The sequence below is a fragment of the Suillus paluster genome (assembly GCF_016628075.1).
Source record: "Suillus paluster strain FC165 chromosome Unknown EDB91scaffold_197, whole genome shotgun sequence".
In the NCBI taxonomy this organism is placed as follows: domain Eukaryota; kingdom Fungi; phylum Basidiomycota; class Agaricomycetes; order Boletales; family Suillaceae; genus Suillus; species Suillus paluster.
In genome coordinates this window covers 28,332-52,068 of record NW_024537757.1, presented here as the reverse complement: position 1 = coordinate 52,068, position 23,737 = coordinate 28,332, and the positions used below count along the sequence as shown (strand labels likewise).

Sequence of the window (23,737 nt, the reverse complement as noted above, 5' to 3'; positions counted from 1 at the left end):
CTCAGATGCAACGGAAGCGATACGAAACTACTACAAGAGTTACTGGGAATATATCTGAATATTTATCTTGGTTTCTGATTATTTTATAGTATAAATTTAGCGGAAGCTGGCGGAGCTGAGTTTGAAGTCGTATGAGAATTGGGAAATGAATATACCAATGTTATGCTCAACATCATCCTCGAGCAATGTCTAGCTTCGACAAGACAGTCAAGCTAGCCTGTAAACCAAAGGCCGCCCCTCCAAAGGCAAAGGTATATATTTCAATACCACTTGTAATTTGGTTTCTCGCTAACTTTCGTATCCCCTAGTACCTAGATCCCATCATTGCAGCTACTTGGTCTGAAGACGGGGCTGTCCATGATGTTTGCAAAGCGCTCGTTCCCCGCCTTCGCGAACCCAATGCCATCGTTTGTCCCTGATTTCTCGCACTCTCGAGCACAGCTGATGATATACATAGGTTGTGTTCAAGGCACTGATCGTGCTCCACACCATGATTCGCAATGGAGCGACAGACAACGTCTTGTCTCATCTATCTTCGTCGGAAGTTCTCCGTCTGAAAAATGTCTCCGCAGGTAACTGGGAAGGTATGTCTTACTTATCGATTCCTAGACCCACTTATTTGACGCTTTGCCAAGGATACCACGCTCCCCAGAATCTCCAGCACTATGCAGTTTATTTGGACTCTCGCATACACGCATATCGTGATTTGAAGCACGATGCGATTCGTGTTCAAGCAGAGTCTAATCGTGACATGCGCGTCAACAGTTCTATCGAAGAGGATATGGCATACACCAGTGCCCCAAAGTCAGCATCCACAAAGTCCAAGGGTCCTCAGAGGAGTAAAACCATCATGGGAAGGAAATTGCGGGTCATGACTGTGGACAAGGGCCTACTCCGTGAGACCAAGACCGTGCAAACAATGATTGACACCCTGGTGGAGTGCAGGGTACGCCTACACGTCCGACACTGCCAACGTCACTCACAGTATCCATCAGTTCTATCTTGACGATTTGGAAGATGAATTGACAATAACTGCGCTACGGATGCTCGTCAAGGATTTACTTATTCTTTTCCAGGCTGGCAATGAAGGCGTCATCAATGTATTAGGTTGGTTTATCGGTCCCGCATGTCACTTTTTCGCTAAATGTAATCCTAGAACACTATTTCGAGATGACAAAGGTTGACGCCGAGCAGGCCCTGTCCATATATCGACACTTCTGCACTCAGACAGAGCGAGTGGTGGAGTACTTGGGCGTCGCCAAGAAATTGCAGAATTTACTAAATGTTTCAATCCCGACCCTGAAGCATGTAAGTAGAGCTTTCCTGTCCTTTCTAGACCACTCACATATACGAACAGGCTCCTGTATCATTGGCGGGTGCACTCCAAGAATACCTGAACGACCCCAATTTCGAGCAGAACAGAATTGAGTACAGGACAAATAAAGAAGCTGCTGACAAGAACGGCAGAAGTCGCAGTGGGACTCCATCTTCAGCGCCTAAAGGTGACTTGGTCTACTTTCAGAGAGTTATTCATCTGACTTCTCCCCAGCTTCATCGTCACAAGCGACGCCATCCACATCTACTGCATCCACATCTGCCCCATCAAATAGGTCATCCACTCAAGCTTCCAACCCCGCACCCAAACCTGAAGCTAGTCGGGCTATGGACGACTTCTTTGCTTCTATCGAGGAAGATAAACCCCCAGGATCAATCCTACGAGTGGCAGGTAAGCCACGAGTCACGGCGATATCCCAAGGATCTTACTAATTTTCCCACAGCCCAACCTCCAATTACCTCCGTCAACAGCCAGCACCCAATCCTTTCGTTCAGCGACAAATGACCGGTGCTTTCCAAAGGTCAACCTTTCGGTTTCCCTGATCAAATTCAACCGCAAGCCACTGCCTTCCCTCAGTCCTTCCAGTCAGTTCAGCCCAACGCCTTTGGTATGCAACCACCACCTTCTCAACATCAACATCGACCTTTCTCCACCTTCTTGCAACCACAAGCTACTGGATTTGCGATGCCACAAGGCGCAGGTTTCTTGCAGCCTCAAGCTACTGGAGCAAACCCGTTTAGACAAAGTATGATGCTGCAGGGGTCAGGCACGCCAGTTTTCAACTTTGCGGCAACCAATGCCTTCTCGCCTCCATCGCAGCCTATTGGGCAAACAAACACCCGTTCCAGTTAAATTCCCAGCCTCAGCCATCTCAGCCATCATTTGCACAGTCATCGAATGGATTTGCTATGCAGGCACCTCCCTCGAGTACACCGTTTGGACAGATCAATGGGATACGTACATCATTTGACGTCCCTACTCCGGCCTGCGTCGACCCCCCTCACAACTTTTGGGGCAACACAGGCATCTTCAACCTCGCCGCCAGTAGCACAACCTGTCAAATCCCATCAGACTGGTTCACGTAATCCGTTCGGTGTGCCAATCACACCAGCTCCGCCAGTGCCAAAGCCACCAACACTGATGGAGCTGGCGATGGGTATCGGAAGCTCGAACAATGTTCCCTCCGCTGATTATGCACCGCCTCAGACTCAACAGCCACAAAAGACGGGCTTTTTTGGAACGTCAGGCGGCGAGTCGTCGATATCGAGTGTTGCCTCGTCCTTTGCGTTCGGCCGGAAATCAGAGGACAGTAATTTTAGCCCTAGCGAGTTTGGACTACTCAACCCTGAAAGCTCATCCTCCACCACGACTGCATCAACTGCATCGTCTTCCCTGTCTTCTTCTTTTTCGCCGCTGTCCACGCAACCTACTGGTGCCACCATCACCTCTTCCACTCCTTCCATCTCGGCTCCAGGTGGCCAGCTGAAGCCCCAAATGACCGGATTCAGTGGCATCAAGCCATTTAAACCGACGTCATCTTTTGGGGCATCGTTATTGGAATCACTGCCTCCAATACCCCAGTCCGGTCCCACTACTCCCAGTGTCACTGGTACGCCTAGTAACCCGCCTTCCGCACCAGCCCCGAACGGGACAACTTCTCCTTTTGGCGTTTCAAGCATCGGACAGCAGCCCACTGGTTTTGGAGCCTTTAATGCACAGCCAGATACAAGGCCCACGCTCGGGTCGGTCTTAGACCCCAGGCAACCGGGCAGCCGGTGGAGCTAACCCTTTCAGGGCTACGATGTATGGCACGTCTCGCCAGTGCCGGGGGCGGTTCTATGCTATCCACTATGAGCTCGCTGCCACAGTTTGGCGCAATCAACGGATCCTCATCCTTTGGATCCAGTTATGGAAGGGGTGCTTTTATATCCTGGTGCCCAGGATCCCTCGCAGCAGCCTTTCCAGCAGCAAGCGGGACAACGTCGCTTATTTAGTCTTGCTCACGACTTATTACTGTCTAATTCACGCATCTATTCTTTGTCAATTTTGTCTCCTATCGCTATCACTCACTCAAGATCCCCCCACTATCGTTTACAGCTCACGGGATATCACATTGCCTGGACCTCCCATTCATTCCTTCTTAGCTTTCGTCTTTTGTAATCTAGTAGTCAGAGCTTGTACAAGCGTCTGAATACCAATTTTTTGCTGATGCAGTATAGAGTTTGACGAGTTTGAGGACTCCAGTAACGTTGAGTGGCAGCATCAAAGACCCCGAGCCACCGTTTACCGGTGATCAGAAACCGCGTCAACAATCCCCGCTTCCTGGCGCTGGCTGCCACTTGTTTTCTTTACCGCCACCAACCTTACCATTACAGGTGTCTAACCTACTTCAGGATGGCCCTCGTGAGTTGCGTCCCGAAGGTACCTGGTACTCTGTTTTGACAAAAAGTATCATGAATGCAGGGAAACAGTCAAAAGCGGGCGAAGACAAATGCCACCGACGCGTCTGCGGCCAGAGATGACTGTTGAGACTGCTCTTGAACATGCCAGACGCGCATCTCCCCTCAAAAAGTACGAGCAAGCAGTTGAGCACTATGCTACTGCCCTGGAACTTCAGTACGTGACCAGAGCAGGACTCATTGGACGTGGTTCTGACGCGCTACGTATCTTCGTGCCACTAGAACAAAGAGGCATGGCGAGGATGCGCCAGAAACAGCTAATCTTTACTTCTCGTATGGAAAGGCGCTGCTAGAAAACGCGATATCACAGGCGTCAGTGTTGGGTAAAGAACAACCCGAGAACGGAGATGAAGCAGAAGAGAAACGTGCGTGACGCGTTTGATTTACTTCGTCGCCTCGGCTGATCACTGAATAGCCTCAGTCAACGGAAAGGGTCCTATTCTATCCTTTTCCGGGGATGCGGATGAAGGCGTAGACCTTTTTGGTCAAGCCGCAATTGCAGAAGAAGAAGAAGAGGGTGAGGAAGAGAATGGGGAAGGGGAAGGGGAGGATGGAGAGCCAGAAGATGACTTCAATGCCGCATGGGAAGTCTTGGAGCTTGCGCGTGCAATTTACGAGAAAGGCAAGGATGAAGACGACGAAATCAAAATGAAGCTGGCTGAGACATATATTGCCCTCGGAGATGTATCTCTCGAGACGGGTATGTCGACCTTTACTCGCATAAGTATCCGCATAATAACACTCTACGCTAGAGAAATTCGACCAAGCTATCACCGACTACTCAGAAGGACTTGCACTCAAGATCGATCTTCTCCCGATTTCATCGCGTCAAATTGCTGAAGCACACTATAAGCTCAGTATAGTGCTTGACCTAACATCTGGACGCCTTTCGGATGCTATTTTGCACGCGGAGAAAGCTCTGGCAAGCGTCGATGCTCGCCTAGCCGAACTGCGTGACGGAATCGACGGAAAGCTGTTCCCTGCCCCCAGTCAGGAAACCAAGGCGGATAAAAAGGGCAAGGGCAAGGGCAAGGGCAAGGCCGTCGGCTCGGGGGTGCATGCAGATAGCGTGCGGAATCTGACCAAGAGTCAGATGGAAGCCGAAATTAAAGAGTGTGAAGGATTACAGGAAGACCTCGCTCTAAAAGTGAGCCCTTGCAGCCTCGGGAAGTGTACACTGATAAAGTTTCTGTATAGGTGGAGGAACTTAAAACAACTCCCAGTGAACCAACAGAGTCTGCTCCTGCAATGGTTGCAAGAGCGCTAGATGCGGAATTGAATGCCAAGCCAGTATCTGTCCCCGGCCAACCAGCAGTGGTTAATGATTTGACATCGTTGGTTGTGAAGAAGAAGAAGAAGGCTACCGAAGCAGATGCACCGGCTAAACGCAGAGCAGACGACGGAGATGGTGATGCCAGCCCTACTGCCAAGAAGGCAAAATTGGAAGAGGATGTACAATCATGAGGATCTGCCGGCATATTATGATTTATTGCAACTGCTGCGTTAGTCACTTTCTTTAGAATGGTACACTGGTTGCTGTGATAGCTGCGTGCTTAAAGCTCTTCTTCCCCTCTCCTATGCCAAACTCTCTTACGATGTGACCACTCTCCGCCTTGCTCCTCATCATATATTTGTAGATGACAAGTCCCTCAAGACCCACTGGTCCACGAGCGTGTATCCGTCCTGTACTAATTCCTACTTCAGTACCGAAGCCGTAACGGAATCCGTCTGCAAAACGCGTGCTAGCATTGACAAATGTCCCTGCAGAGTCTACGCCTCGGCAGAATGCAGACGCGGCAGGTTCGGACTCGGTCACGATAGAATCCGTGTGATGGGAGGAATGAGAGTTGATGAATTGAATTGCAGAATGCAGGGAAGGCAGAGCTATGACAGACATCGTAAGGTCAAGGTGCTCGATAGAATAGGAGGATTCTGTAGACGAGTGGACATGACTCGAGAACTTTTCGGGGAGATTCGGAAGCGAGGCGAGTGCTGACAAGGTATGCGAATCACACAAGAGATGAACGTCTGCTGCCAAGAGTGCTTCTGCAACCTCTCGCCACACCGTGTTCAGAAGAGAGGTGTGGATGATAAGGGTTTCTGCTGAATTGCAAGCAGACGGATAATCCGTCTGGCATATGTTGTCGTGAGAATGTGATCGTCATCTATACAATTGCCTCACCTTTGAGTCGACGACCACACGGACGGCCTTTTGACAATTAGCAGATTCATCGAGATAAACGTGGCACAGTCCATCCGCATGTCCCATGACTGGTATCCGCGTGCTGTTCTGAATCGCCTTTACAAGACTGTTGCTCCCGCGGGGAATAACCAAGTCAATGTAGCGGTCAAGATCCAGTAGGGCGGAAACTTCTGCTCTCGTCTGGATGGCTTGGATATAGGTGCTCGGAAGTGAGGTTTGTGCCAACCCCTGCGAAATAGCCTTGGCAAGGAGATGTGTCGTGTGGTTCGATTCCTTTCCGCCTTTGAGGATCGCAGCGTTTCCTGAAAACGACCGGTCCGCATGCACCAAACGACAAGCTGGAGATAACAGGCCTACCTGACTTGATCGCCAGAGCAGCGATATTTACCACAACCTCGGGGCGTGCTTCAAATATGACGAGAAGAACGCCTATCGGACACGAGACGCGATACAGTTCGAGACCGTCATCGAGCTGTGAAGCATAGGAGACGACTCCGGTCGGATCGGGAAGGTCTGCAACATCTTGCACGCCCTTGAGCATGGAATCCCACTTATCGCCCTTTCCGAGGTCGAGACGGTTCATCATCGCGTTGGATATCCTGCCTGCATTGACCTCGACTTGCGCTGCCTTGGTATGCAAGCAGAGTCGCAGAATATGTGAGGATCATTATAGATTTTGGACCTAGAAACGATGCTGCACCTCCATGTCCAGCCTATTTGCTGCGAGTATCTCAGTTTTGTTAGTCTCCAGCTGCTGTTTGATCTTTGCGAGGGCATCTTTTCGGACAGCAGCAGGAAGTAACTGAGACTCTTCGAAGGCTGCTTTGGCAGCTTTTGCGATTTCTTCCGCGGCAATATCAGATCCCATCGATAGTGTTGACAAATAGATGCTACACTGAAAAAGAGTCTATAGTCTGAAGAGGGGAAACGTAGCACAAAGCAGTAGGATCACCTACAGCGATCAGATTGTAACTCTTGTTTGTAAATATTACTGCTATTCAACTAGCAATAGCTCCAGCAAGTTCGACAGATCGTAAATAAATTTTTGATCGTGGCATGGAGACCGCGAGGTGCACTGCAAGGTAAAACAAAAGATGACTTCCGTGCATTGACTCCCGCATGTGTATTGGCAAAGAGCAGTCACACGATGTCAACGTGGAGGATAGAAACCGCCCTCCATCTAAGTAACAGCTGCGGTCCCGTTATATGTACTCTCCTTGAAGATTCTTTATATAGATCAATATATCGGGCCAAACTATAGATCCGTAGCTACGTAGCACTTTCCTATAATCTCAGCTTCTGTTTTGTGACATGCGGTCTAGTGCGGCGCCTTCTATACGAGATCTCGCGCTGCACGAACGTGGCAGCGGCATTGGCAGCCCTTCTCCTGCACAACGGTGGATCGATATTTTGCCGACAATAATTGAACCTGATGACATCGAGGTTGAGCTATTTGTCCGAGTAGCAAATGAAGCCGGCACATTCCCGCTCACAATAGTGTGAGATGATCTTATAGTACTGTATCCATGTTTCGGCAAGCCAACCGTTGGTGGCCCAGGCGCCCAGGTCTCCTTGGTCGTTGGTATAAAAGAACGTGGTTGACTATGCTGCCGTTACATCTACCACCTCCGTAACTTGCCAGCATTTGCCATGGTGTCCCGGTCACACGCCTTTGCCTATGCCGCTGTCGCCTCATTCGTTCTACTTGCAAAGGCACAGCAATCCTCTGGCACACCCCCAAGCAGCTGGCCTCAGGTGTACCCGGGAATGCCGAATGGCAACTACAGTCCGGAGTGGCAGGATTGTATGTCAAGCCTTGATTGCCCCTGTAAATGGCAGCTCACCACACACCTAGATTTCCAAGTGACTGACAATCTGCCAAATGTTACATGGCCTCTCGCTCGTAACTGGGCAGGCAACATTCCTGTCCAAAGGGAGGATCATCCAAACGATACCTTGTTCTTCTGGGCATTCGAGAGCCAGGAAGGCTCTTTCACTTCCACTTCAACTGATGCACCATGGGGTATTTGGCTAAATGGAGGGTAGGTAATATGATATCCGCATGTCCATCGTCGATTCTCAGACTGTTGCAGACCCGGTTCATCAAGTCTTGTTGGCTTACTGTTTGAGGTCTGTTTTCTCTTTTATTATGGTCGCAGCCGAATCTGGATTTGACATCGTGCAAAAGAATGGCCCGATCCATGTGCAAAACAATTATTCGTTGTTTGAAAACCAGTATGCATGGAACACAATAGCAGATTACGTCTGGATAGACCAGCCAGTGTAGGTGTTGTGCTTTGTGTTGAACGTCCATTCTCCAATAGAAATAATCCCATTAGCGGCGTTGGTTTCGGAACTGCTGATTCCACTGGTTATAGTGCGTTTAGATCCTACGAGATTTACCTTCCAGCTTACATATTTTCCAGTTGTCGATGAGGATCAAATGGCAACGGACTTCGTCAGTACAATACTATCTTGCTCGCTCCTCAGCATTCCGCTGACTGCGCACAGTTTGGATTCTTGGAGAATCTTGTCAAGGTCTTCCCTGGCCTGGCTAAACGCCCATTGCATCTAACGGGCGAAAGCTATGCTGGCATGTATATAGCGAGTGTGCCGTTTTGCTATAGGTGCAGTACTGACATCATCCGGAACAGCCTTACATCACGAAAGCTTACTTCGAGATGGAGAATCCGCCAGTTACGTTGGCTAAGATAGCCATCGGAGATGGCTCTATTGCTTCTGGAGAGACATTTGAACTCCTCCCGGTGGTGAGCCTTCTGCTCACAAGACGGCGTACCTCATATTCTTGACTTTGTAAAGGTTAGCGCCCTTGAGACGTACCCCCAGATAATCGGGTACGACACTACTGTGTTTCAGTACTTCCGTGAACAGTTTGTACTCATACCTTCATTCTCATGTAATTTCGTTAATGTTCCCCCAGAGAAGCGCTTTGCGGCTATAACCTTACCCTCGAATATCCCCAAAACGGACACTTCCCCACACTGACTTACACTTCTGGAGCAGATCCTAACACATCTGGTATGTCTGCATCGGGGCGATACAGAGCCCGACAGGGTCAATTCTCCAAGAAGCTATTTTTGGCCAAAATGGAACAGAAGTACAACACACGTCTAGCAAAGCGGAGCACCAGTCTATCCAAACGCGAGCGCTTGCGCGCACGGGATGTTTGGAAACGTGATCTAGCTGGCCGTGCAAAACGGCACTATCGACACGTGGTACGGGTGCGATGTTTACGATGAGATGCTGGATTATGCCATAAACTTCACCTTCCCGTGGTGTATGTTTGTTGTTTTTATCATTTGACTGTTGCTTATGGAGATGATAGCACTCAGCAAGGATTCTGGAGGGATGTTCGACGTAAGTAATTTTTTGCTTTCGCCACTGTATGCTCATTGCAAGTCGTAGGTGTATAACATCCCCGATGCGCTGAACCCTGAGGCACCCATGGATGGGTCAGTTTCTTGAACGATCCTCAAACTCGCGCTGCTATCCATGCGCCAACGAGCATGAATTGGGGCAGAGTCTATCAACTACCCATTCGGCAACGGTCAGTCTGTTACTGTATTCAAGGATTCCTTTGACTAATGATTCCCGACTCAGACTATTCTAACGGCGATCCAAGTAAGTTTATCCCTTGTCCTCTCGCATAGAATTTCTTCCCGACTAAGTTCTTTTCTAGGTATTGAGTCGGTGGATCCCTTGTATACCTTTACGCCTTCGGTGCTAACTGCGTAGCACAGACCTATGGCATTCCTCACGGAATTGGCCACGAACGCGACGGCCCAAAACATCTCGGTTGTCATATTCTCCGGAAATGACGACTCCCTCATTCCGCACCTTGGTTCACAAAGTGAGTAACTACGGTTTTGTTGCATCCAAGTGCTAACTACTTCCTCAGTTACTATCCAAGTATGTTAGACGCCAACCGTTTCATGAAGGAATGCCAGCTAATCGTGCGTAGAATACAACTTTTGGTGGGATTCAAGGCTTCACGCGCAAACCGTCGACACCGTGGTATAACGACGATGGCCAATTTGCTGGTATCGTACATCAGGAACGCAACTGGACTTACGTCCTTGTCGAACATGCAGGCCACCTCGTGGGATATACAAACCCCCAATCAGTACGTCTCGTCCTTCATTTGCAGTGCAATACATTTAGACCCCAGAAACTCTCAAGGGTTTCGTCTTCGTCAGGGAGTTCGTCTTCGGAAGTAACCAGACTGGGCTGGTTGCCAACAATTCTTCGGGAGCTGTGACTGTCATGGGTGGCGAGGTCTCTTCTCTGGCAAATGAGATTATGACGGGACAGGCTGCCATCTACTATGGCTCCGCGACTACAGAGTCCACATACTACTTCCCCACTGCCACTGTGGAAGCATGGAATGCATATATTGCAACCGCTACTACTCAGCCCGTGATAGTTTCGCCGAGACAAATAGGAAGCTCTGCATCGTGGCCAGTGGCGCAGATATGTAGAACAATAGCACTCGGGAGCGTCATCATGGTGTTTACGCTATTTGCATTATAAAGGATCAATTAACGTTATTGAATGGACTAGGAACCTGATTTCGTGTACTTGCGTAGCTCTTACAAGGTATATTTTCGACCACCAACACTGTGGCACAGCGCATAGTTGGCAACTCAGCAGCCTTAGTCTCCCGTAAAACAGCAGCTAGATGATCTCGGAGCAAATCTTCGAATTGGGTTCCTCAAGTGATTTCGGATCGTTCTCAAACACCCAATTTCGCATTCTTCATTCTCGTCAAAAATAATTACGATTCCATTTACTTCATAATTTCAGAGGGCCACAGTATACACACCACACTGAATCTGCCTTTGAATCTGCCTCCTCCGCAACAGCAATCGACTGTATAACAACAAATATAGTTTACACAGTACACACAAACTAGAATATTTCAGCCATAATTCCCCCATCTCCCTCTGCACCACCCTCTGCACCTATCCCTATCCCCGCAACATCCACTTCACCATCTGCATCCACTTCACCCTCCGCGTCGCGCGAGAAAAGGTACAGCGGATCGACAACCTCCGCAAGAGCCTCATTGCGCTCCTCGATTTCCTCGCTGCTCATGGCCACGTGCGAAATGTGTACAACTTGCCACTTGTCTGCATAGGTATCGCTTGCCTGCGGGCGTGTTAGTTATGGCGGTGGTCAAGTGATCGAACACAAGGGCGAAGTGCAGAGAGTTTAGAAGAAAGTTACGCACATTCATCCGCTTCTTCTTAAGCGTCATTTTGCGCTCAATATTCTTGTAGTATGCGCCTGGCCCACGCTCGCCCGTGTCTCCATTGTCAAGAACAAGTAAAATTCATTGGGCACTTCTTGTTCGATTTTGACAGTCTCATAGTCTCGTACGAAGTGGAATGCCGTTGCTTTGTTCTCTTCGCCGCTTTTCGGTGCTAATCGCTCCTCTTTAAACTCTACGGCATCAGCGTCCTCTTTCGTTAGATAATATGCCAGGAAGTGATCCCCATCGCTTTCCATCGGACGCAGGATTGCACAGTCCAGCCTTGGGTCCTCTGTGTCTACAGGTCGTTCGCCTGGCCGCTCGCTAAAGCGGAACAAGTCATATGCATTCGCCCATATGTCTGCGTCTGGGAGCACCTCGTAGGACTCAACAGCGGTAACCCCAGTCTTGTTGGGATGAGACAGGGTGGCCAGGTCGAGGGAAGCGCAAGCGGTGAAGCCGGCCTCGATTGTACGGAGTTGGGCCTCGTGTGAGACATCAATAGGTTGCAAGGGTTGTTTCCTGTCGACCACAAATCAGGTACGTCAAGGCAGAATGAGATAATAAGGGGGACGCACGATTCTTGTGATGATGGAGTGCGCTGCACGCCTTCGCGGCTGAGGTACTCTGTTTTTCGGAGCCAGGGTACGTGTGGAGGGAGAGGTGTCGATGTCCCTGATGCCGCGGGTATTGCACCATTGGTGTAGGGTGCTGCGGACGCTGAGGGGTCACCGAGAAGGAAGCGGTCCTTCGGGTCGAGGGGAGGCAGGTTTTCCAGGTCAGGATTGAGTGCTGTAGGACATTAATTACTATGAGACTACCCCTTGAAGGAGCATCACGCACTGGCATCATCGCCATTCTCTTCCCATAGACACTCCCACCGTCCAAGGTCCAGGGGCATACCGCACTCGGCGTCAACAATCATAGGAAGAGGAGTGTCGTTTGTGATGGCATTGATGAAGGCTGGTTGCGCATAGCGTAAGGGATTTGTAGGGATATCAAGCAGTTTGGGGGGACATGGAGGAGCGGGGAGTGGATTCGAGTACCGAACGCGGACGAGCAAGTCAAGTTTGCTGAGGACAATCAACCAGGGAATCCAAGCAAGGAAATCGATACATACCTCTTTCTGAGACTCATTTTATTTGTTAGCTTCAGACTGGCAGTCAAACCATAAGGTTCTAGCCGGAGTTTTAAACCGAACCTAATGCGGTCCGGCCAGGAGTCTGTCCAGCTTATCCGCACCTGTGACTCCCACGTAAGATAGACCTCGTTCATACACCAGTTCATCACGTGATTTGAGGATAGAATACATGATTTTGGCTCGTTACTCTTTTCAATATCAAAGTGGTCTACTCAGAATCCTCATTTTCGGCGAATTGAAGGAGGAGTAGGCATTTTTGTAGCAAATTCACCCTTGTGACCTATTTGTGACTGATGTGACCGTATCAGTGACTCGGACTTAGATGCGAGGGAGATAAACAATTGAAGCGGCCGTTTGATGTTAAAACTTCAACGATTTCGATGTTCGACACAACGTTCAATAGCCGTTCGAGAATCAATAATTAAATTCAACATGAGGTATTAAGTATATGTGCCACTAATCAAGTTAATCCTGCAGTTTCCAGTTCAACTACAAGTAAGTCACTAAATTATTACATTTTCTTCGTAATTGAACTTTCGCCGTTTTTGATGAGTGGCACCAGCAGGGTTCGCTATGTTTGAAGGCCTCTTTCATGGCATAGTGAGGTAGATAGACTGTAGTTCAATTTTTTGCTTCTCATTTTGATTTAGTGTGTCTGTCACTAATCTAGCGCATCTGTCACGTTGGCGGTGCTTACTTGGGACATTTTGACAATATAATGCCTACTCGTCCTTCAGTTTCTCACATTAGATCATAAAAAATACATGTCCAGCTTGCTACAGACTGTCCACACATAATATTGGAACAGATTTCACTCACACTTTGTGTACAATGAGTTATATGCAGATTCATTGAAATGTCACGCTAGGTCACGTGATGAACTGGTGTATGAATGAGGTCTATCTTATTAGACTTGTGACCAGCCCCTCCATGAGGCAAGCCGTCGATAGAGGGACTGGTAAAACTGGCTTTGAATTTGGATGCTGAGTGGATTCCCAGGGTAACGTGACGGGTAACCCTTTTCGGGGATATCAAAGACCACGTGAACTTTTGCCAAGGCCTTGCAAAGTCTGCTAAGTCTTGTACTTAGAGTTTCTTATCAATGTTCGACTCATTGCGCTAGCCGCTCAACAGCGCCTTCATTCGTCACCATTCCTCATGTAACAAATGCTACTTGCTTTTTGTGCTATATATGATGTCCTCTTCAATTCTAAACAGTGACTTTAACTGCTCTGTGGACTCTGGGTTTGTGGATATTACAGGTCCATCAAGCACGTCTTTCACGGAACCTATGATCACACCTTCCTCACGCCTCTCATCAACGGAGCGCATCAAAGCTGCCATTAAAATCCTCCGAGATGGCCATATCAGTATCCTCGACTTCATGCTAAAAATTCTCAATCCGTCAGAGGCTTGCTTTGCATATAATCGCGACTGTATATTCAACTGCTCTCGGCAGGAAAAGATGAGTGTAGATGTTGGGAAGGCTCCAGTGGGAAAACTCGAGAAGATGTTTGATTGCTTGTTCGCAGATTTGCGTGGTCCCACTTGAATGATGGAATGGTTTCGTCCACGTGTCATTTCCTCGGTCTCCACTATAATCAGCCAGGAGATGGATGCGGTGAAGGAGGTTCTGCGAGGGACACTTGACTCGATCACTCTGGAATTCCTCTTGACGTGGGATCTTAATTCGACCATCCAGAATACAGTCATCTTGAAAGCACCAGTCCTCAACTCTATTCTTCATTGTGCTGCTCAAACAGACCGGGCAAAAGATAAGAACAAACTCAAGGACTGCAGTACTGTATGATATGCTATTTTCTATTGTCCTTTTAATGAACATTCTTGCATTCAAAGGCATGTAATATCATCATCACGCAACTCGCTTCTCAGCGTTCGCACCACAGTGTCTTCTTCGCAGCTCCCTTTACCTTATTTCTCTGGGCCAATGGGGCCTCAAAACAAACAATCGAGGCACTCTACCATTGTGGTCTTTGCATATCATTCACGTCTCTCCTTACATTACTCGAGAAGCTTGCAGCGCGTTGTCTCAATCGCGCAAGACAGCTCGCATGTTGGCCACATATCATGTGCTACGACAATATCAACATTAGCACTTCAATCTTTGTGGAACAACGTCCCAATGCTCCTGCCAAAGTGCAATTGGGAACATTTGCTATCCTGTATGAAGCTCGCAATGCAAATCCAGATCATATGCGCATCTCACCAATGCTAAGCCGCATCCTCAATGCTTCTGAGCTGATGTTCAATGCTGATGTCTGTCCTGGTGTTGACCAAATGCAATCATTTCACAGCTACCTTCACGCACACGTTGTCGACATTCTGCTTGAAAACTGCTCCTGCTTTAAGGGTTATCATTGAACAGCAACACTACAGCATGGTGACCGGCGTAAAATGCCCCAAGGCTATCGAACAAAACAGTTCCCTCTCTGCACCTCAACAATTGATGAAAGTTCTGTAACTGGAAATATTGCTGTTATTCACGATGTCTATGTCAATCAGCTCCGAATGCAGCATGAAGAATTTTCTGATCGTGCCATACCTAGTTTCAATGATCAAGCTACCAATGCTCGGATATGAGGGGTGAAAACTCTGTGAATCAAGGACGTAAACTCTTTCACCCATCTTCAGTTCATCCAGCTTGGATTTGGTCTCTTTCATCTCTGCCTCAACCTTGTCTGGGCTCTCCTGCATGTTCATCGAGGATCCATTCATCAAATCGGCAGTCTTTCTTACTTCTTTACCTTGCTGGATCGCAAACAACTCAGATGCGAACATCCTGACTACCACACCTTTCTTGCAACATTGATGCAAATTCTTCGAGGCACTATTCTAAATGCATGGCATATTGAATGTGGATATCCAACACTCGCTGCTTTTGCTTCATCTCAACCTACAGCTGATCAGCTTCTTGCCATTGCGGATGAAATTCTCTCGACACACGCATCACCTGCTCACAAATCTCCAAAAAAGAAACAAAACAACATGATGGATCTCTTCGATGTTGAATCAGAACCAACTGATGTCGCACAACGCAACCTGCAGCTTCTCACCCGTGACTTGCTCTACGTCTTGGAGCTAACGAGTGCTATATCAGCTGGAGACTGGGGATGAATCAAAGACATCCTCGGGAACTTGGCTATGATGTTTCATGGTGCCGGATCAAACAATTACTGTTCCGAAATACTCCACTTTCTGTTCAACCTTAAGAAAATTTGGATGCCTGAGTTTGCATACGAAACCTTTTCATTTCCACCACCGTTCTCATTGTTTCTTTGTCTCTGACATACTTGTCATAGGGACATCATGCAGGACAATGCACTTGTAAACCTTACGGGTCTCGATGGGCACTGTATGGCGATTGACCTTAATATTGAGCATCTCATCAAGTTCTTGAAGGCACAACCTAACCCTGATGGATGCACTAGTACTAACATCATACTATATAGCTCTTTTTCTCAGCCAAGGGTATCTATTCCACATGGGATCGCCTTGGTGATATCTCTGCAACTGTTGCACTGCTTCAAAACATCAAGAAACAAGTTGGACGTGCACTTGGTACCGCTTATTCAGGCACAACTCACACAACTCCTGACACATCCGCATCCACCTGGAAAGTTGCTAACAAGATCAATGAGCTTTCACTCCAGGTGTTCACCCCCGATCGAGAGGAGAATGACTCTGTTAAGCCTATGGTCAACATTCTTTGGGAGGGTGAGCGAAAACTGAAATCCTTGACACTCACAACATTCAATAAGAAGGTGCAAGTGATGTTAGTGGGTGGGGGATTCGAGCCTGAGGAAGACAAGCTGTCAGCAGCTTCATTTGACTTAACAGATGTCGTAGCAGAATGAAAGTCATCATTGTCTCACAACTAGCACATCAATTAGTCAAGTTTACAAGATTTCTTGGCAGTTTGTAAACCTGTTGCTATGTTGTCCTCATCGTACTGTGTGATCAATCTTAGTATCTGTAATCCCCAAATCCTTGCCCATTCCTCGGTCTCCTCCAGAAGCTGACAAACGTTGTCAATGGTCTTCACATTATCCGGACTTGTTTTGCTAAGGAGCTTGAGGTTGTCGTCACTACACAGCCATGTGATTGGCCAAACAGCACAAAGGACACAGCTGGAATGGGTCTCTGCTCTCTACTGATGTAATCTGTCAAATAGTGGCTTTCGAAGGTCCTTCTCGCGAAGTTGGGTACATTTTCGTTTTGCGGGGGCAGCTGAGGACGCCTTGTTAGTGTCTTTGGACTTAGACAGTTGAAGTTGTGAAAGTTATGAGGTCCACCAATCAGTGGAGTCGTTGCATAGGTGATGTTCGCACAATTCATCGAAAGTGCTAATGATACGTGATCCGGCAACATCATGAGTTTACATTGTATAGTTGAGAGAATATGAGGAGGGAATGTTACTGAGAGTGCTTGAAATGATGTGCCTTTGCAGAGTAGCACACGCAGTTCCCTGAGCTTACTGTATGCGGGTCAAAAAGCTTCTTCTCCGTGATGTGACAGTCCTGCTATATAGATATTGTGGGCTTCATCAACATGTACACGCTTGATTTGTTGAGTGAAGGCCCGATCTTGTCGAATGAGTCGGGCAAGACATGGGAGATGCCCATTAAACATAGATAACTGTTCTGGTGAAACAATTAGATGCGAGAACTTTCCAGCATGAATGTCCTAGTTGTATGCTTCTCGTAAGTGTTGAAAATTGCAAAAAGATGCATAGATGAGTGGTGGATGATTACCTCCCAAAGAGATGGATCATTTGGTGTGTCCTTATTGATGGATATTGTATTTATGCCATATTTCACAGACTCAAGAACCTGTAATAGTATATTTTGCATGCGCACAAAGTCATTGCACTTCAGCGGAGTTACCTGTGTGGCCTGGAGCCATTTGAGTGGCGAAATCGTCATGGTCACAGTACCCGGACAAAGTAGGATAGGAATTATGATGCACAGTGTCTTCCCACTGCCAGTGCCTGCAGTTATGATGCTGTCTCGACCATTCAGGGTTGCAGGCATAGCTTCGAGTTGGAATTGACACGGAATGATAACCGTTGCTGTCAGAACATAGATGATCAAGCGCGCTCGCAACGCATCTGTTCTGTTGTTATTATTGAGCATTTGAAGGTAGTCAGTAGGGAGTCATTCTTTGATTAAATCATGCATGAAGTGATCCAATGCATTGAGGGAAGCATCACGAAAAGCTTGGATGATGGAGGATTGGTCCATTGATTTTGCAAGTGTACGTCGTGTTGCGTTGCGTCAATAGTGGAAATATTATTGTTTATTTTGTATTCTATGCACAGCTTGAAAAAACCTGGTTTTCTCATTGGCCAGACATCACATTACCCTGGGAATCCACTCAGCATCCAAATTCAAAGCCAGTTTTACCAGTCCCTCTATCAACAGCTTGCCTCATAGAGGGGCTGGTCATGAGTCTACCCACATATTGCCTCTAACACATTGGGGTTATCGATATTTAGGAGATGTTTTTATGTTGTACCCAATGTGAAGAAAATATTTGAAATTTAAACTGACATAAAGATGGAGACATAACTTCAAATTTTGGCAGTGTTTTAAATGAAATACAAAATTTGAAGCATTGGCAACCATATTCCCACCGACCATATCTCAATGACAATAAGTAATTTAATCGGAATTTCTGCGTGTGCTCAAATTTGAAGTTCAATTCTGGCCTAAAACTTTGGGGACCACTACTGGACAAAAATAAATTGTGACCTGATTGTGCATAAGATACAACAGCTCATGATGAATCATGGCAAATAATGGTGTATGATAACCTAGGTGTAGACAACAACTTATGAAGAAAAATAAATGCAGGAACCTTAACGCAAGACCACAGCCATGTTCAAGGACAAGTTAAACATGTTTTTACATATCTTGATCTTTGTTTTACCTTTGGAAGGCACCACTCTGTTTTTGGTTTGATCAGATTCACTTGAGCTCTTCTTTTCCTTTTGTCTTCCGCTTTGATTATGCACTCGACTTTGCACGTCCCTGAGTCACTACTCACATGGACGCTGCTCACTGGTACCTGCAAATGCATGCGATACCAATCCAAACTATTTGCGCAGCTTACACCAAAATTGGCCAATGGGTCAATACTGCCCTTCGCACACAAGTTGGAGATGCTGCTCACCTGGGGGCGCAGCAAAATGAGTGTTTGAGGTTACTGACACTTGTAGGACAGGCAAGTCATTATATGTAACACCTATACATCTTCTGACATATATGCAGCACGTGGATCTCTTCTCTGCTGAGGAGGGTACCACTATTGAGACTAGTATTCATAGCATGATCAGTCACCTTGACAAGGCTACCCGACACTCATCTGATCCTGCCGAAACATCTCCTTTGACCATTGCTTGCACAGTGCGCACAGGAGGTCAAGGGCAACCAAGATATGAAATTGACCCCACTGTTTTACAAGCTGTGTTACAACTTTGAGGGCCAATGGATCTAGTGTTTGTATTTGGCGTTGCACCTCGTACAATCCAGCAGTGTGTGCCCTCGAACATGGTTTCATTCAGCCAGGGCCACCTGTATATGTTGACTATGTAGCTGATGATGGGTCAATTACTCATATCTACATGTCATCAACAGCCCCTACATCCAATCTTTCTGATGAAGAATTGGATGAAATCATGCAGCAGGTACTCAAGCTTTTTCCAAAATTTGGGAGACAGATGCTCAATGGGGATTTTAGAGTCATATGCACGTGTTCATGGGGCACCTACCACAATGTTTGGGGCACGGAAGATCCAAAGGCAAGTCTACTCAGTTCCATGACCGAATTTGCTCTACCATCATGATGGTCAACATGGTTCATGTATATACATTCATGTAACACCACAGTATTTCCTGAAGCATCACATAGCTCTGATTCAATATAGGCTTGTAATTCATGCATTCATAGATGGCTTCTCACAATTTGTCACTGGCATATGTGTTAGTGACAATAACCATGCTGAAACTGTTCTCAACTTATTTCTGGACATCATTTAGGAACATGGTGTACCCAGCTGTGTATGAGGTGACCATGGAACTGAGAATTTGCATGTCGCAGAGTGGATGGAAAATCATAGGGGTGTTGAATGAGGTTCATATATATGCTAGCTTGAAAAAAGTAAGATAGTGGAGACTGCTGTGATATATTTCATCATGATGACCTAAAAAATTAATGAAACTCTCATCTGACTGGATTACACCTACCATCTGGAAGCAAGGTAGCTGAGGAGTGATACATTTGTGGGATAGAACTCGAAGAAAGTCTGTACCAAGGCCAGTGTTTGCTGGCTAGTGCCCTTGGATCGTAGATAAGTGGCGCCAAAATTGGCTGGTCGGCATATGATTGGCCAATGGTAAAGGTCATGTTTCCATAGCCAGCAGTACCTGGATGGTGTCAAAGATGTTACTGTAAGCACATTTAAACCTCCAGTCACTAACCAGTCTTTGCACTGTTCAAACACAGAATTCTTCCATTGGGAAGTAAAATCAGATTTCCCATCGTCCGACCCTTGGGTAAGGCATAATCATGCTGAGGCTAAAAATCATGTGTCAACCACCAAAGCAAGTTAAGAAATGGACAAACACATATGAATAAGCAAGTGAAGCGACCTTGGATAACATGAGGATGAAAGCGCTGCCAACCCACAGCAAAGCAACAGCAGGCGTTCCAAGTTCACCAGTGGTCTCATCCAAGCCAGTGCAAGTGATAAGGTTCAGAATAGGCAAGACAAGGAAGGTATGAGGCCATAAGGCCATGCAGAAATTATACACCTTCACAGAGTCAAACATTTGAAGCAAGTAGGGCATGATGCAAAGCTGAATAGCAGCAGCAATAGCGCCTGAGGTGGCAAGAGAATATCCAATTTGCGATGCCTGCCCAGTTGTTAGTTGACCACACCTGTTCGGAGCATGTAGTGCTTATGTTAAGACTGTGCTCAGGGGTAGGACAGAGTCTGAGGGGCTTGGCCTCAGCTTGTGCGCTGTGCCCCATACCTGGGTATGTGCCCCTAATTTTGGATTGTTAGTCCGACTTGAGTTCTATGAGCTCCGACAGGACATTGGAGCGGAGGTCCTCCGAAGGAGGACCAATGGACTACTAGATAAGTGCGGGAACATTGGGCGGAGATTGGTCCGCCCTAACAGGGGAGAGTCGGAGGGCCACCGCAGACGGAGCCAACAGTAGGAGTGGAGTGGAGGAGACTGCTCGGGTGAAGTCTGAAGCAGAATGGGCATACAGAGGACAAAGGTGGAGGAGCGGCCGACCTAGGGAGTCAATCCCCTAGGCCAGCAAATAGGAGCGGTCAAGGGTTTTTGCCCAGGAACAAGAACAGGAGAGCAGGGCTTAGAAAAGGTAATATTCAGACTAAATATCTACAGACAGATGTACATATGTTTATATACTCTAAGTAAGTAGCATAGCATAGCAGAAGGCTATGTGCTGAGTGTACAGAATTACTAGAAGGATGACTGAGACATACAAGAAAATGCTCGGAGAACAGTGTGTACGCGATGGATCAGTAATCACTCCGGTATAGGAATTACTGGTGATCCAAAAGGAGGAACTATGATACTAAACGGGGATAGGACCAGTTGAGTGGTACCTAGTCTAGGAGTGGACCGGTGAAGCGGTCAGGCAGACTAATAGTCGGGTGAGGCGATACAAGAGAAACTGGAGGAACCAAGTGGGTCAGAAAAGCAGAGATGGTGGAGGGAGTAGGAGTAGGAGTAGGATTGGTCAGACCAATGGGGCGGAGGAGTGGAGCTCCAGATAGGGTCGGAGGGTAGGGATATGGTGTCGGAGGATATAGGGGTAGTGTCAGAGGAGCGGAGCAGAGTTGAGCGGAGGTAGCAGGGCTAGTCCTGCTGAGATGCACTTCATGCATCGTTGGAGAAGGAGAGATGGAGCGGACAGGGGAACAGGGGGTCGGACCAATAGTAGGGATGTCTATGAACAGTGTTGGGAGTGGCTGAATCGGGTATATGACAGCTTACTGAGAATGCCAGACTGCCGGTGTTAGGTACCATGCTGGGCTCAAGAAGCGGAGGGGTCAGGGCTTGGCTTCAGCTCTTGCGCTGCACCCTTAGCTGAGTACATGCCCCAAATTTGGAGTGGGTCTGATGTTGTCCGACAATAGGATGAGTGGACCACTTTGATCTGCTTTGAGGGTCGGGAGGTAAGTGCTAATGGTGGCTGTCATATACCAGATCTGGGCACCTCCAATGCCACCTGTGAGCATCCCCACCCCTGGTCTGACCCCCTGTTTCCCTGTCCGCTCCATTCCTCCTTCTCTGACAATGCACTGGGTGCATCTCGGCAGGATTAGCCCTGCTACCTCCGCCCGACCCTGTTCCACTCTTCCGACACTACCCCTATGTCCTCCAACATTATACCCCTTCCATTTGACCCTATCTGGGGTTCCGCTCCTCCGCCCTATTGGTCTGCCCAATCCTACTCCTACTCCCTCTGCTTTTCCGACCCGCTCAGTTCTGCTCATCTTGTCCCACCCAACTATTAGTCTGTCTGACCGCCTCACCAGTCCACTCCTAGACTAGGAACCACCCAACTGGTCCTATCCCCATTTAGTATCATAGTTCCGCTTTTCGGATCACCAGTAATCCCTATACCCTAGCGATTCTGATCCATTGCGTACACACTGTTCCCCGAGCCTTATTCTTGCATGTCTCAGTCATCCTATTGTACTCCTGAGCGCTCAGCACATAGCCTTCTGCTATGCTGTGCTCATTGCTTAGAGTATATAAACATATGTACATTTGTCTGTAGATACTCAGTCTGAATATTACCTTTTCTAAGCCCTGCTCTTCTGTTCTTTGACTTGGGCCTGATCCTAGTCAACTCCTGTTAGCTGGCCTATGGGATTGACTCCCTAGGTCAGCCACCCTCTAATCCTCCAATCCTCTGTTCCCCCATTTTCCCGTTCCCCCATTCCCCCGTTCCCCCGTTTTCCCTATTCCCTCAATCCTCCGTTCCTCCACTCGTCCAACTTCCTGTGTGTCGGAGCTAAACCCCACACTCTCACATCCATCCCCTCCATTCCGCTCTGCTTCAGACTTCGTCCGAGCGGTCCCTTCCACCCCGCTTCTACTGTTGGTTCCGACCACAGTAGTCTCCCGCCTCCCTCCTGTCGGGCGGAACAACCCCCGCCCGACTTCCCCATGCTCATCTAGTAGTCTGTCGGCCCTCTCTCAGAGGACCCCCATTCCAACGTCCTGTCGGAACTCATAGAACTCATGTCGGACTACATTCCGAAATTAGGGGCACGTACTCGGGTAAGGGGCGCAGCGTACGAGCTGAAGCCAAGCCCCTCAGACTCTGCTTTACCCCTGAGCACGGTCTTAACAGCGGCGGGCCGACTAGGAGTGGAGTGGAGAAGGCAGAGGTTAAGGTGGAGGGTGGATAGGAGCAAGGGGGATGATTTGGTAGGGGTGGAGAAGTAAAGGGGGAGACTTTAGAGCATGGCTCTAAGTTGGAGGTGACAACAAGATGAAACTTGTGTCCAGAGGAGGCAAGGTCCTACTGAGAATTCTCACAAGTAGAAACTGCAAGAAGACAAGTAATATTAAGACTGAGGAAAATATCTAAGTACAGGATATGTTATATACTTCTAAGTGTGAGGCAGTGATTAGGAGGCCTATGTTGTAAAGCTATGTACCAAGGATATAATTTGTAAGTACTTACACAGGCGAAGACATAAGTTGGAGCAGATATCAATATGTACACGTCGGATCAGTGATCGAGCGGTAAGAGGAATTACCAGTGATCCGGAAGTAAGGGTCTATGTACTGAAGGGGAAAGTATATATCTAAAAGGGGAGAGAGCTTCCAGTTGAGTGGAGACGTTCTAGAAGGTGACTGGTTGGGCAGTCGAGCGGAAGCGTAGGGGCAGATGTGGACTGTGATTGGACAGAGTGGAGGATGGATGGAGCGGAGGTGGTCGGAAGGTGGAGTGGATATTAATATTGGAGCGGTCGGATCAGGTATATGACAGGTTCCTAGTCTAGGAGTGGACCAGTGAGGCAGTCGGGTGGACTAATAGTTGGGTGTGGCAATACAAGTGGAACTGAAGGAACCAAGTGGGTTGGAAAAGCGGAGGGAGTAAGAGTAGCATCGGGCAGACCAATAGGGCAGAGGAGCGGAACTCCAGATAGGGTCGGATGGGAGGGGTATAGTGTCGGAGGAAATAGGGGTAGTGTTGGAGGAGTGGAGCAGAGTTCAGCAGAGGTAGCAGGGCTAGTCCTGCTGAGATG

General features: G+C 47.9%; 9 protein-coding genes across 9 annotated transcripts; 6 read left to right on the top strand and 3 right to left on the bottom strand.

The window, feature by feature from the left end:
- Positions 1 to 167: 167 nt before the first annotated feature.
- Positions 168 to 3,629, top strand: EDB91DRAFT_1176324 (ANTH domain-containing protein; the record flags this gene model as incomplete). Its single annotated transcript, XM_041320382.1, has 15 exons — positions 168 to 251; positions 309 to 407; positions 458 to 584; positions 636 to 946; positions 996 to 1,107; positions 1,157 to 1,308; positions 1,358 to 1,502; positions 1,550 to 1,726; positions 1,857 to 2,081; positions 2,103 to 2,183; positions 2,265 to 2,380; positions 2,408 to 2,945; positions 2,976 to 3,111; positions 3,159 to 3,269; positions 3,551 to 3,629. The coding sequence occupies exons 1-15, from the start codon at positions 186 to 188 to the stop codon at positions 3,627 to 3,629; spliced, it is 2,475 nt and encodes an 824-aa protein (XP_041169303.1). The 5' UTR covers positions 168 to 185.
- Positions 3,630 to 3,854: 225 nt separating this feature from the next.
- EDB91DRAFT_1064394 (uncharacterized protein) lies at positions 3,855 to 5,259 on the top strand (the record flags this gene model as incomplete). Its single annotated transcript, XM_041314691.1, has 5 exons — positions 3,855 to 3,952; positions 4,018 to 4,160; positions 4,211 to 4,495; positions 4,548 to 4,942; positions 4,993 to 5,259. The coding sequence occupies 5 exons, from the start codon at positions 3,855 to 3,857 to the stop codon at positions 5,257 to 5,259; spliced, it is 1,188 nt and encodes a 395-aa protein (XP_041169302.1).
- A 52-nt stretch (positions 5,260 to 5,311) lies between these two features.
- EDB91DRAFT_1064396 (gamma-glutamyl phosphate reductase) lies at positions 5,312 to 6,866 on the bottom strand (the record flags this gene model as incomplete). Its single annotated transcript, XM_041314692.1, has 4 exons — positions 5,312 to 5,926; positions 5,978 to 6,300; positions 6,356 to 6,626; positions 6,699 to 6,866. 4 exons carry the CDS (start codon positions 6,864 to 6,866, stop codon positions 5,312 to 5,314), a joined length of 1,377 nt encoding a protein of 458 aa, XP_041169301.1.
- Positions 6,867 to 7,183: 317 nt separating this feature from the next.
- EDB91DRAFT_1176308 (Alpha/Beta hydrolase protein) lies at positions 7,184 to 10,853 on the top strand. The gene is given in 19 exon segments (XM_041320381.1): positions 7,184 to 7,802; positions 7,854 to 8,040; positions 8,092 to 8,128; positions 8,187 to 8,281; positions 8,338 to 8,375; positions 8,425 to 8,456; positions 8,510 to 8,602; positions 8,653 to 8,766; positions 8,819 to 8,889; positions 8,940 to 9,183; positions 9,203 to 9,296; positions 9,345 to 9,376; positions 9,425 to 9,475; positions 9,542 to 9,566; positions 9,620 to 9,640; positions 9,699 to 9,720; positions 9,760 to 9,869; positions 10,006 to 10,142; positions 10,199 to 10,853. The coding sequence occupies 19 exon segments, from the start codon at positions 7,649 to 7,651 to the stop codon at positions 10,547 to 10,549; spliced, it is 1,908 nt and encodes a 635-aa protein (XP_041169300.1). The 5' UTR covers positions 7,184 to 7,648; the 3' UTR covers positions 10,550 to 10,853.
- Positions 10,854 to 12,585, bottom strand: EDB91DRAFT_1176288 (Paf1-domain-containing protein). The gene is made up of 5 exons (XM_041320380.1): positions 12,391 to 12,585; positions 12,114 to 12,343; positions 11,849 to 12,062; positions 11,315 to 11,792; positions 10,854 to 11,167 (listed from the first exon to the last, which is right to left on the bottom strand). The coding sequence occupies exons 1-5, from the start codon at positions 12,555 to 12,557 to the stop codon at positions 10,928 to 10,930; spliced, it is 1,329 nt and encodes a 442-aa protein (XP_041169299.1). The 5' UTR covers positions 12,558 to 12,585; the 3' UTR covers positions 10,854 to 10,927.
- A 1,098-nt stretch (positions 12,586 to 13,683) lies between these two features.
- EDB91DRAFT_1275687 (uncharacterized protein) lies at positions 13,684 to 14,793 on the top strand (the record flags this gene model as incomplete). Its single annotated transcript, XM_041324655.1, has 3 exons — positions 13,684 to 13,935; positions 14,017 to 14,215; positions 14,269 to 14,793. Exons 1-3 carry the CDS (start codon positions 13,703 to 13,705, stop codon positions 14,791 to 14,793), a joined length of 957 nt encoding a protein of 318 aa, XP_041169298.1. The 5' UTR covers positions 13,684 to 13,702.
- Positions 14,794 to 15,729: 936 nt separating this feature from the next.
- EDB91DRAFT_1064398 (uncharacterized protein) lies at positions 15,730 to 16,286 on the top strand (the record flags this gene model as incomplete). Its single annotated transcript, XM_041314693.1, has 2 exons — positions 15,730 to 15,859; positions 15,895 to 16,286. Coding segments are annotated over 2 exons (522 nt in total), but the record flags the coding sequence as incomplete, so codon positions are not given.
- A 631-nt stretch (positions 16,287 to 16,917) lies between these two features.
- On the bottom strand, positions 16,918 to 17,564 carry EDB91DRAFT_1064400 (P-loop containing nucleoside triphosphate hydrolase protein; the record flags this gene model as incomplete). Its single annotated transcript, XM_041314694.1, has 3 exons — positions 16,918 to 17,115; positions 17,184 to 17,261; positions 17,316 to 17,564. 3 exons carry the CDS (start codon positions 17,562 to 17,564, stop codon positions 16,918 to 16,920), a joined length of 525 nt encoding a protein of 174 aa, XP_041169296.1.
- A 913-nt stretch (positions 17,565 to 18,477) lies between these two features.
- On the top strand, positions 18,478 to 19,276 carry EDB91DRAFT_1088453 (uncharacterized protein; the record flags this gene model as incomplete). The annotated part of the gene is made up of 3 exons (XM_041316440.1): positions 18,478 to 18,645; positions 18,702 to 18,849; positions 19,026 to 19,276. The coding sequence occupies 3 exons, from the start codon at positions 18,478 to 18,480 to the stop codon at positions 19,274 to 19,276; spliced, it is 567 nt and encodes a 188-aa protein (XP_041169295.1).
- Between the last annotated feature and the right edge of the window lie 4,461 nt (positions 19,277 to 23,737).